The 12980-nt window shown below is 41.7% G+C and overlaps 1 protein-coding gene across 9 annotated transcripts in view; it reads left to right on the top strand.

Moving 5' to 3' along the window:
- Positions 1-12980, top strand: part of slit2 (slit homolog 2 (Drosophila)) — a 101967-nt gene that overhangs the window by 64550 nt on the left and 24437 nt on the right. For 6 of the 9 annotated variants that reach the window (XM_065959206.1, XM_065959178.1, XM_065959186.1 and 3 more), the window contains exons 7-15: positions 729-800; positions 970-1133; positions 1535-1673; positions 4030-4101; positions 4221-4292; positions 7846-7917; positions 8287-8430; positions 9723-9886; positions 10234-10257. In XM_065959206.1, the coding sequence (XP_065815278.1) occupies positions 729-800; positions 970-1133; positions 1535-1673; positions 4030-4101; positions 4221-4292; positions 7846-7917; positions 8287-8430; positions 9723-9886; positions 10234-10257 (923 nt within the window). Of the gene's footprint in view, positions 1-728; positions 801-969; positions 1134-1534; positions 1674-4029; positions 4102-4220; positions 4293-7845; positions 7918-8286; positions 8431-9722; positions 9887-10233; positions 10258-12350; positions 12372-12980 lie in introns of all 9 variants that reach the window. The other 3 variants (XM_065959192.1, XM_065959210.1, XM_065959183.1) reach the window with 2 other exon arrangements.

The raw sequence follows: 12980 nt of genomic DNA, 5'->3' as shown, positions 1-12980 counted from the left end.
TTAATCTTGTTTTTTTCGATAATTTATGAAGTAAAATTTCAGGTGTTTTCATGAGATCGGGACTCATTTATTATTTAGTATTTCTTGATAATAAAGGAGCTTTTTCATCATTTTGGATAGATTTTAAATCAGAAAAATGAAGCTTGTTTTTCTTTTGATGAGTTAATTTCAGGCGTTTTCTCAAGATCAGGACTTATTTGTCTTGTTATCTCAGAAGCTGTTCCTCTCCTGGATATTTTTGTAGGCGATCATGAGAAAACAAAACAAGAGGTCGGTCCCTGTGACAGGCCGGACCACGACATGCCATGCTGCATGTCAGTCCAAACTAATGAGCTGACCTAAACCTATTTTTATGTTGTGGTTTTTGCTTTTTCAACTCCTGTGAATTGTGACCTAAAGGTCGAGATCTCAAGACGACAACCTGATATAACTCATGACATTAAAACAGCTTGAATAAATTATATGGATGCATGTCCTCTCTGGGCTTCCATAGGTAATAAGAGAGCTAGTTTGTAGGATATATTGTGAAAGTGACAGATGTATCTTGAATTTGTACAGGAAAAAGATAATTTAAAGACGGTAATTGTTGTGAACTTTGACCTCTCAGCAGAGTTTAAAATGACAGTGGGTACTTGAGTCTGATTTTAAAACCCTCCTTGGCTGACTTATCTCTTTCTGTGTCTGTAGAAAGTCCACTTAATCTATACTCTGCTCTTTTCTCTCCTCAGCACCCTCAACAACAACAACATCAGCCGCCTGTCTGTGGCCAGTTTCAACCACATGCCGAAGCTCAGGACCTTGTAAGTGGCGCCGCCAACATTTGCTGCACATTATCACCCCGGGGGGAAAAGCTTCCTCTCATCCTCTTCTGTTTGTATAATTGACTGATCGATCTGTACTTCCACCTCTGACCGCTCGTCTGTCCCTCCTTCCTGTGATCGCCCCCTCCTCCCTCCCTCCCCTCCCCAGTCGCCTGCACTCCAACAACCTGCAGTGTGACTGCCACGTGGCCTGGCTGTCAGAGTGGCTGCGACAACGCCCCCGTCTGGGTCTCTACACGCAGTGCATGGCCCCGCCGCACCTGAGGGGGCACAATGTGGCCGAGGTGCAGAAGAAGGAGTTTGCCTGCACAGGTGAGTCCAGATGTCGTATACTGATCAGTGAGTCACGACCGCTTGCTCTTCTACCGTCGCAAATCTATTTACTCGCTTTGTCTCGTTTGCTCTTTCTCGCTGTCTCATGCTTTTTCAAGATGAGGATGAAGGCAAGTTTCCATCTTCCAATGTGTGATTTTCTTCACATTTATTCTTTGCATGAGCTGTGCACGATTAAACAAAGAATTACAGCAGATAGAAAGGTCACTCTTAGGAACAGATCTCCCCTCCTCTCACCTGTTCCCTGCTTGCCTTTGCTGCTGTTACATGCTTTGATTTTCTTCACTGGATTCTGTCAGGTTTAATGCCCGTTACTTTTTGAATTTACACCAAGCGCACCTATTATCCATGACTAATATCGGCCCTCTGTCTCGGTGTAGGTCACCAGTCGTCATCCTCCTCCTCCTGCAGCGTGCTACAGTGCCCAGAGTCGTGCACCTGCAGTAACAACATCGTCGACTGCAGAGGGAAAGGACTGACAGAAATCCCCACCAACCTGCCTGAAACCATTACCGAGATGTAAGGCACACACGCACACACGCGCAACCCTCTATGCATATACATGCACTTTAGCACACAAACTCCTGTATCCACACTCGGAGTGCAGTGATATTTCTCCTGCTCTTTCACTGTGCCTCTCCTTTCTTTGTCTCTTTCCACATTTTCTGTTCCACTTGTTCTCTCTTTCTCTCTGTGCACTGAAATAAAACCACACATCTGTGAAATGGGAAAGCCTGGTCATGCAGCTCTTGCCTGCTTAAGAAAATAATGAAGGGATGAGGGAGTGAGAATTGAAAGATTAATCTGAAGGACAAGACCGATCACATCTTAATCTAAAGAGGAGGGGAAGAGGAGAGGAATGATTAGAGTCAGCAGATGTAAAGTGCAAAAACTGAGTTACACTTGGACTTGGACTAGTCTGAGACTTAGCTTGAGACAAAATATTCTATTCTAGATTCTCTTGTTTTTTTTAAAGCCATGAAAATCAAAGAGTACAATTAAAAGAACGTTGACCCTAAAGTTTAAAATTTCTGCAACATTTTTTTTAAAGGATAGCCCTCTGAGGTGCAGCGTCTCATTTTCAAGAATTGTCCTGAAATCAATAATCCTTTAGAACCGTTAAAACCTTGGCGACTCAATTTGCTCTTGATTGGCCGAGTGGGGGAATTTGATTGGCTTAGGAATTGAATACCAGAAAAATGTTAAGGACAGCACTCCAAATTGTACTCATAATTGCCACACGGACGTGAGCAGACGCTCTTCTTCAGGGTGCAACAGAAGTTCACAAGTCTAGTCAATCCCAGCAGGTCTCCACTTCACCACACACCTTCAAACAAAGAGGTAGTAAACAAGCAGCATCAACAAACTGTTTCACCTCAGAGACCAGATCCAACGTAGAGACAACAGAAACAAAAGTACAGAAATACAGCCGACAACGATCAGTTCACAGGAAACAGAAGAATGAACTCTCCTCATTCAAACCATCGGGAAAGAAGGTACCAAAGAATGGATCCAATAAGCCTCCCTCTGCAGAAAGATTTAGTATGAAGGAAAATTTTAAAAAGTAAATTGAGATTTGTCTTCAAGTTATCTCATGTTGGCTTCTTTGTATTTAATATTTGATATATATCTGTATTCGAGAAGACCACTTCATCAGTTTCTACACAGCGTTTTAATCGTTTGCAGTCCATGGCAGCTTAGTTTGAGAGGTCATGTCTCGTACTTTACACAAAATAAAACTGTCTGTCTGAGTGGGTTTCAGTCGGGACTCAGTCTTGTTGTCATGTCTCATCTTGTGTTTCCTGTTTTAACTTAGTTTTAGAGCACATTTTTTTTGTATATATTTTATCGTTATGTTTTTTTTTTGCTTGTTTAGAACTGTTTCTAGTGTATTTGTTGCTGTCCATCGAGGGACGAGAATTGCAAATGAGTGGGAACTACTTATGGTACAGGAATGAAGACTTGACTTGAGACTTGGTTTAATAAGACTTGATCTGATTTGGAATCGATTGACATGATGTTAAGATATTTGACTAACACTGTACTTTTGTTTTAAATTTGGGATGCGCTTTGTCGTCTTTGAACTGCACTGAGGACTCTTGATTTTTAAGACTTGACTTGAGCTAGTGTACGATAACTATAGACATAACACTTATGGACTTTAATAGAACTTGTCACAATTGATTTCAGATTTAACTGGAGTCCTGCCTTGACACACTCGACTTCATTTCTTTGTAATTATTTGACTTGACTCAAGATGTTCTGTTGACATAAAAAAACAGAACCCCTACAATCACTACAATGCTCCTGTGTGACCAGTCGAACATGATGGTTCTGAAAAAAATAATAAAAGATTAGAATAGAGCTGAAAAGAGAGTAGCAAATGAAAAACATTTTTTTTTTTAGTGGGGAAATGTTTCACAATCAAATGGTTGGTTTGCAAATCATGTTCCAGCGCCTTTTCTTGTCATGCCGACTGAACATGTGAAATGTTAAAAGACCCGGTTGTTTGGGTCTGTTCTCTCTTTTGTTTGCCCCCCCTCCTACCCTCTTTCACTCTCTTGATTTGTTTGGGCCTGACTGACACCGAGTCAGACTGGCACTTAATGGAACACTGCCCAGATAGTGTGTGTGTGTGTGTGTGTGTGTGTGTGTGTTTGTGTCTGCGTCTGACTGTACACATGTTCAAGAGGGCGAAGGATCAGAGAAATGTGACAAACTCTGGCACGCTCATCAAAGAGACTTATCTGGAAATGTTCCCCTTCCTCCAGAGCCCTGAGGAATGAGCGGCAGGCGACGGTACAGCAGAGATATCTCTGTGATACGGGAATGTTAAAGTTGCCTCTCAATGGTCTGTGTGTATGTTTGGTTCCAGACGACTGGAGCAGAACGCCATCAAGGTGATCCCAGCTGGAGCCTTTTCTCCTTATAAGAAGCTGCGCAGAATGTGAGTAGATGAGTAGATATGTGTATTTTACACCCTTTTTAACCGCAGAAGAAAAACTCCTGTTTCTGATCCGTTTGTGGCCTGTTTTGACCTCCATGTTTCACTTTTTTCATCCACAGAGACTTGAGCAACAACCAGATATCAGAGTTAGCCTCAGACGCCTTCCAAGGTCTGCGCTCCCTCAACTCCCTGTGAGTACTCTGTGAAATGTTTTTATTTAACATAACACTTTAAAGTAAACAGCTGTGATAAAAACCTGTGAGGAACATGCTACATCCAAGCTGCAGCTTTTGATGCAAAAAAAAAAAAAACCCTGCAGTTCCTCTATCGTCCACTTGAGGCTGGCTCCAAAAGCCCAGGAAGTCCCATTAACACTCATGTTAAAATGTCCAATTTGACAGCAGAATTAAATATGACAAAACTGCACACAAAAGCAAACTTTTAACCCATTCAGCAAACAACGGCAGTCCAACAATTAGCTTATAAACAACTGTAGCTTCATACTTGCATACACTAAAAAACATTAGCATACCTTGTTGAGTATTCAGTTGTAGTTGTAGCTTAGCATTGTTTCTTACTTAGCATTAAGGTTTGACCACTCTATTAGAGTTTTGGCTAACATTAACATTAGCCTCTCTGAATTAAGCCCTCTTAGTAGGCAGTGTAAGCTACTTCTAGCATACCTGTACCGTACCATACTTGTAGCCACGATAACTTAATGCTAACACCTTTTTATCAGAGTTTTGACTTCTGCTAGCATTAACATCCCTGCTTTTATTCGCTTTAGCAAAGCAGAGTGTATGTTTGAACAGTTATGATTAAATAATAATTTTGCCGTCCTTTATCGGAAGTAGGTATTACCAAAAGTCAAGATATTATTATTATATATAGCTAGGTATTTGGTTATAGTTGTAACGCTAGTGTTGATTTCATACTTTAGCATTATGAGCTAACTTCATAATTGGGTTACAGTGAGGTTGTAGGCTATTTGAAAAGAGTTAGGTTCTAGACTGACAGAGTACGAGCTAACATTAGCGTCTGTTAGCAGTTAGCAAAGTGTCAATTACTGATTCTTTAAATTATAAGGATTTCCTGTCACACGATTTCAGCCAAAACGAAGGGACAACAACTACAATGTCCTTACTGTGGCCTCAAAGTTCAGAAAGCCAATCCAACAAAACAAAAATTCATTTTCGCACTTTGGCTGGCTGAGTCTCAGGTCGCACCATCTGCGTTGCGTGTTAAGCTTTGCTAAAGGAAGCCGCGGAGAGGAGCAGGAGAGGGAGGTGACGGATGTGGAGTTATTTCATGAAGGAGTTATATTAAGGTCTCGTCTCTCCAAAGTCAATAATTCATAAACGCTGAATTGCTGAATGGAGGCTTCTGCCACCTCATTACACATTCACCGCAGAGAGAATGGGACACACACACATTCATGCTGACACACCACATACAGTATGGCTTTCACATTAGGCTGCGCTGTGTGTTCATTGTGTGTCAGGGTTTAGTTAAAGAGGATGTAAATGAACCATTGATTTTGTCTGTGTGTGTGTGTGTGTGTGTGTCTGTACGTCTACATTTGGGTGTGTGTGTGTGTGTGTGTGTCTGTACGTCTACATTTGGGTGTGTGTGTGTGTCTATACGTCTACATTTGGGTGTGTGTGTGTGAAACAGTACGTGCTAATGCGTGTGAGACATAAATGAAGCGTTCACTCCCCGCGCCGTGTATTTCCCAACCTCAGGTCTCACTGGGACAGCCACTCAGCACAATGAAATAAAAGCCAATCTAAAACACATGTCTTTAAACTGCCTACATACACAACTCAGCTCGCCGTGTAGCGTTAAGATGACTGATAACTCGCCGGCTGTGTGTGTGTGTGTGTGTGTGTGTCGGGGGATTGGTGTGTATCTAAGGTATTTCATGCAAACCAGTGGCAGTCTCAGCCTTGACCTGTTTCTCTTTGTGTAGGTAATCTGATATATTTATCATATATATATATATATATATATATATATATATATATATATATATTTATTAAAAAAGCGTTTCTTTGATAACAGCACTCATAGCTTGCTGTAACTGCAGACAGATTCATGTATGTGTCTGTGACATTTAGATGGAGAGTGTTTCATAACAACTTATACTCAATGTACATAGTTATTATATACAGCTAGCACAGATGATAGTTTTTACTGTTTGGTTTTATTTGCGTTTGAAACTGACATTGTTAAAGAAAAGGGAGAGGAACACATTTACATTTAGACAGCTGTTACGTTATTAAAGTCGTATTTATGACACAGAGTATTTCTCCACAGCCTGCTGATGTGTTTCTGTCTCAGTCTCCAGATTTTATTTATTTAAAGCAACAACAAATGAAGTTGAAATTCCACAACCATTTCACTCGAGCCAGACAAATCAGATAATCTCAACAAAAAAGAGAGACAAGATGAAAAACAAACAACCAAAGAAACATAACAAACTGAAGACTGCTGCGGCCCACTTTGAAATACAAAATTACTCCGGGGCCCGTTATAAAATAAAAGGTATGACTAACAACTCTCACTTTCAGTAAGGGTAAAATATTGGACATGACAATATGTCTCTCGGCAAGAGAGACACAAACGTTTACTTAACAGGTAGTAAAATATTATGTGATATTATGTCCATGAATAGTCATGACAGACTTTACTAATCTCCTAAAGGGTTGACTCCTGGTAAATCATCATTATTGTGATATTTATTATATTTTCATACTTGGTGAAGGGCTTTTCGCGGCCCACCTGCAGTACCCACACAGCCCACCAGGGGGCCCACACTTTGGGAAGCACTGCTTTAGACTGTAAATATTAATGTATGAGGTCTGTGTGATGTCACTGCAGGGGGCGATCGCCATGCTGGAAATACTGTCTCACCTTAAATTTAAGTCAACCTAACGACAGGCTGACAGCTGGAGCCTCTTTACAAATACTGAACAAATAGCAGCAGTCCTTTATATCCATCCGATGCAAAAGGAAAGGACCCCAAACTTGGATTCTTCTAAATTGTGTTCCTTATTGAAGCTCGATCATTTTGAGCAAACATTTTGTGAAACTAGAACAATCATTTTATCCGTGTTAAAAATAGAAATTCCAATAAATGTGTTACTGGTGATGGAGGAGTTGCAGCACTTTTTTTTTTTCCCACAGATCTATTTAAGTGGATAATGTGCATGTCAGACATTCCTCACCTCTGACTCTTCATAACAACAATTATTCCCTCAGGCTGTGTCTCATTAGGGTCTGTCACAATGTGACATGAACAGAGCATTCGCTGCCACTCTGTCACGTTGAATGTCAGCGTTGAATTCTCGCAAAATGTCTGAGAAAAGTTTCTGAAAATGCGAAGAAATCTGCTTTTCATTGCACACCAAAAAACATATTAGTGATATTAGTACTGTAACTTGATAATATATGTTAATAGTAAATGGTCTTGAGCTTGTACAGCGCTTTTCTGGTCTTCTGATTACTCAAAGCTCTTTTTGATCATCAGAAGTAATCCCATTCATACACATTCTGACAAAGCAGTAGTAGCAACTTGGGGTTAAGCGTCTTGCCCAAAGACACATCGGACATGTTGCTGCAGGAGGTGGGGATCAAACCCCTGACCTTCTGGTTGAGAGATGACCGACTTTACCCACTGAGCCACAGCCGCCCACATATGTGGTTTTATTCAAAACGTATTAAGGTAATGTTTGTGCTCCACAGGGTTCTTTACGGGAACAAAATCACAGAAATTTCCAAAGGGCTGCTTGAGGGACTCTTTTCTCTGCAGCTATTGTAAGTAGACACACACACACACACACACACACACACACACACACACACACACACACACACACACACACACACACACACACACACACACTTACACACACAGACATGGTTGTAGCTGCAGCGAGGCGCTCACACCCGTCCCTCATTGATATTCTGCTGAAAAGTGCTTACCTAAAGCGTTGTCATCAGACTGGAGCCATCATGATTGAAAGCCATCATCAGTGACCTGTAACATTTGAAAAACTCACTCAAGAATGATAACAGGATACACACCTTCATCCCCCATTCTCTCTCTCTCTCTCTCTCTCTCTCTCTCTCTCTCTCTCACCGCTCTCTGTCTCCCTCTTGTCGTTTTTTTTTCTTTCCTCTCAGGCTGCTCAATGCTAATAAGATAGCGTGTCTCCGTGTGGACGCGTTTCAGGACCTCCACAACCTCAATCTGCTCTCGCTGTATGACAACAAGCTGCAGACCATCGCCAAGGGGACCTTCTCGTCGCTGAGAGCCATACAAACACTGTACGGACACACACACACACACACACATACACACACACACACATATATGCAGCTCATTGAACACACTGACCAGACCAGGTTTATATTGGAGAAGTGGAAGCAGCCAAACAATGAGCAGTAGCTGATAATCATTTATTGCAGACCGACTGCAGAAAGAAAATGTTGTTCTCATCCAAAGAAAATCACTCGAATGACACAGATGAACAGTTCTCGTTTATGCACTTTTCATTTTTTTTTAAGAGAAAGCATTCGACTGCAACATTTTTAAATACTTATTGAGACCTCATGGAGTATTTGCACTCAGTTTAGCCACTACTTTGCGCCGCAGTAGCTCAACTCGAGGGTCGCCGGTTAGTCTGGATATTGGCCGAGTAGCTGTAGAGGTGCCACTTCTCTTCCCTGAACACTGCGGAGGAGCTCTTGAGCAGGGCACCGAACTATAAAATGCTCGTCGCTCTTTCCTGGTAGACACTCTCTCTGACATCATCAGTGCATGTCCATAGGATCCTGTATTTCAGCTTTTGTAGCATGTCTCGATAGCAGAGTTTCAAAGTAATTTCCCCTTGTCGGATTAATAAAGGATATCTTATTTCTTCTTCTTCTTCTTATAAATATATTTGCCGTACAGTAACCCAATAGCGAAAGAGTTTTTCCCTTATCACGTCTGCAGTTTATCCTTTCTTTAGAACAGTTAACCTGTCAGATTTGATGAGTTCCAGGATGTACATGTCGACGATCCGTCTCTTTAACTTTTGTATATGCTGATGACATTCTGCTAACATCACAGATCCCTGACTCCTCGCTTATTTGATTCTACAATTCTACAATTCACTTAGCAGTTTTTATCCAAAGCGACGTACATCAGAGAGTAAGAACAACACAAGCAAGGATCTAGAAAAAAGGGAACAATGTCAGTAAGAGCAAACGATCAGCTTTGAGTCTGATTGGACACACAGGTGCTGACAGGAAGTGACCAGAGGCAAAGCACAACATTGAGGGCAGTTCTTGAGCGCTCTAATCAGTATAGATTGATGTATAAAGTTAATGAAAACCAGTCATGTTTTGAAGCTATACGCCTTTGAGTAGGCACTGCCAACAAGGATGCTAACAGAACGTAGTCCCGATGCCTTCAAGTATTAAGATATTTCTCTAATCTCCAGACATACTGTAGTTTAAGATGGATAGAAACACCTGCTACTGTCCGTCTGCGGTCACATTTTGTTCTGACAACTCACGTGTGTTTCTGTGTGTCCATGTCTATCTGTGTGTTTCTGTGTGTGTGTGCATCTCAGCCACTTAGCCCAGAACCCGTTTATCTGTGACTGTCACCTGAAGTGGCTGGCCGACTACCTGCAGGACAATCCCATCGAGACGAGCGGCGCCCGCTGCACCAGCCCGCGGCGGCTCGCCAACAAACGCATCGGACAAATCAAGAGCAAGAAGTTCCGCTGCTCAGGTAAAAACAACAACACGCCGCACCGTAGAAACACTGAAAGACTGAGTTTTTTATTTTGCACGAGTATTCAGAATATCATTTTTTTTTTAAAAACCTTGCTGTCCTGTTTTCTCATTCTGTGTTTTCCTGCTGGGATTTTCCCTCAGACTCTCTTTACTAACCTCGACTCCCTGTTTTTTTTAGCTTTTTCTGGCATCTCTCTCACTCACACAAAAACATGCTCTCTCTCTCTGACTCAGACACACACACACACACACACACTCGTAGACAGTAAGTAATTTCTCCAGGTCGAATCTTTGTTTCTTGAGTTGTTTTTTTCACTCTCACTCTCTCTGTCTCTCCATTAGCTAGAGAACAGTATTTCATCCCAGGTATTGTACAACGAGCATGTGTGTATTTTAGTGTGTGTGTGTGTGTGTGTGTGTGTGTATAACACACCTGTTCGGTCCTTCACAGTGGATGCTGCACTCTCTTGACACTTGAGTGACTCGCCTTGACTGACACCTTTTGAATGCCGAGACATTTTGCTCCTAATGGCCCAGCGTACATGATAATGCCTCACCAGAGTCTAACCAGGCCTCCACATAATCACGCTCTTGTCCTTGCACTGGTGTTATTTTGACCGTAACCGTAACCTTGACGATGGAGGGAGGGAGGGAAAAACCAGTTGTGTTAATGGGCTCAGGCTGCTGTCGGGCGAGGCGCTGCCCGTGTAGACTCGGTGTAAATGAAAAGTATATTGGTCGAGCGATCACAGAGACTAGATTTAATACTTGTCCTTCGCTTCTTAGCACATCTTATGATAGCTAATGTATGAGCGTGTGTCCGCCAGCATCTGTGTGTGTGTTTCACCCGCCGCAGAACATCAAAAGGTCACACAGTCACCATGCTCAGAGGGGCGCTGGGAAAATATGTAAATCAGACATGCATATGAGATCAGTAACAGGGCTAAAGGCGGTCATTACCAAAGCGGCACACACAGGAGGCATGGTGTGTGTTAGTGTTGGTGTGTGTGTGTGTGTGTGTGCGCGCGCTCTCGCTGTAGTCATTAACTCACCGGGGGGACAGAGGTTTTTCAAAGCCCAGATACCACATACAGGGCAGAGCTGAATAATTTAACTACATTTGCAGTTGAAAAGTTGAATAAACATGTTTTATTCTGGGGTGAAACCTTGGTTTTTTCAGCTTAACTCAATACTTTCAAAATCCCCCAGTTTCATTTGCATCATGTCCCCTTTTCACAATCTTTTATTTTTTTGATCCCTGTCTCGAATTTCTGTTTGAATCTGGGGACCAATTCAAGTTTATTTCTCCCATACAATTCTTCAAGGTTCCCATGAATCCTTAAAAAATGGTCTTAGAAAGTCTTGAATCAAGGTTGTAAAAGTCTAAAAAAAAAAGTCTTAATTTTATTTGTGAAAATGACACACGTCAGCATATTAAATCTATATTGTTTTCCTAGCGATATATGATTTATTGCTACCCTTTTTTGTGGATTTGCTTCCTCACTGCAGCATATAACGTTCCTATCTGCACCTCAAGAATGGAGAAGTGTAGGAGAGTAATGTTCAAGGGAATGGTTAGCAGGAGCACACAGCGATTATGAGGCAGCTTGCAAGATTGCAAAACGTTTTTAAACTTAGGACAAGTATCGAGAAAATGACATCCAAACCAAAGAGGGCGGGAGCTGAGTCGAGCAAAAAAATCACTCAGAGAAAGACGGAGATTCCAGAAATGTATTTCACCAGGTTGATGTTTCTAACTCACACCTGCTTCATCAGACTAAGTCAACATTGCATCATAAATACGCATCAAGACAGTCACATGAGCAATCGCAGAAGTCACAGATAAAATGTGTGTCTACTTATTAAGACAAGATATCTTAGAGGTGAACGGTATTCCTCGTCATGCTGTGTGCGAGTCGTCTTTCTCTTTGATTTTAAAAACTTGGGGAATTAATTATTTTGAGTCAGACGACATCCACTCAAAAATTGTATTATTTTTTTCACTGTTTAGGTCTTAAAAAGTTTTTGAAATTGGTTAAAAAAAGGTGTGTCCTTTCATTGTTTTTATCCCTGCTGAAGTGATTGATGTCGAGGAATACTCAAAACAGTTTCACGGTTAATCAGCAGATTGGACTTTTATCTGCTTAAGCGCGCTTTTTGTAATCTCTCCACAATCCAAAAAAAAAATAAAAACATGTTTGAATCAGTCCTGCTGCGAGCGACGGAGGCCGTGCAGGATAAAAGCACCCACCAAATGTAATGTTATGCCAGCACAATCCCACTATTCACGAGTCATTACCCCCTTTAAATGAATCACTGCCTGGGGACTGAACACAGAAAAAAAAAAAAAAAATGCAGCATTTTCTCTCACTTTTTTTCATCCTTTTCTGCCCCTCCTGTTTCAAATAAACGAGTGAAATCCCTTCTTCTTTCTCCTAATGCCTCTCTCACACACTCAGGAGTACACCAGCACACAGGCTGTAAGTAACACACACTCAAACACACACTCACATAAAGGTTCTTGCGTCAAACTCCGAATCCCTCTCCTCTCGTCCCCTTGAGCCGGGCTCTAACCTTTGACCTCCACCACAGAGACCTGTGACTCCCTCTGTGACTCCTCCTGTTTGTCTACAAACAACAAAAACAGAAGACTTATGAGATTTACATGTTTGTTTTTTAACAAGGTGGTTCATGTGATATTTTCTCCTGATGTGTTTCCTGTGTTGTCTGGTGTGCGTTTGTATGTATGTATCCATTTGTGTTTACACACATGCACAAAACATGCAAAGGATTTCCCGACATTTTCAGGGCTGCGTGTGTGAACTCAAATAGACTCTATTTTCACATGACCAGTGAGGAACCAGCATGCATTAAGTGAAGCTGTGTAGCATTGATTAAAAGACAGAAAAGCTGCAGTGTCAGTGTTTAAGGGTCAGACTCTGCCGCACTCGTCCTTCATCTGGGATTTCCACAGCTTCTTTTTCCGACTGTGCGTGCCCACTGAGAGCAACCAATTTGGGACGCTGCACCTTTAATCAATACGTTTAGAGAAAGCAGATGTATTGTGTTAATGTGACTAAAACTGGACG

This window comes from Labrus bergylta, chromosome 1, assembly GCF_963930695.1.
Source record: "Labrus bergylta chromosome 1, fLabBer1.1, whole genome shotgun sequence".
In the NCBI taxonomy this organism is placed as follows: domain Eukaryota; kingdom Metazoa; phylum Chordata; class Actinopteri; order Labriformes; family Labridae; genus Labrus; species Labrus bergylta.
Note: the sequence above shows the minus strand (reverse complement) of the source record. Positions and strands in the feature narration are given on the sequence as shown.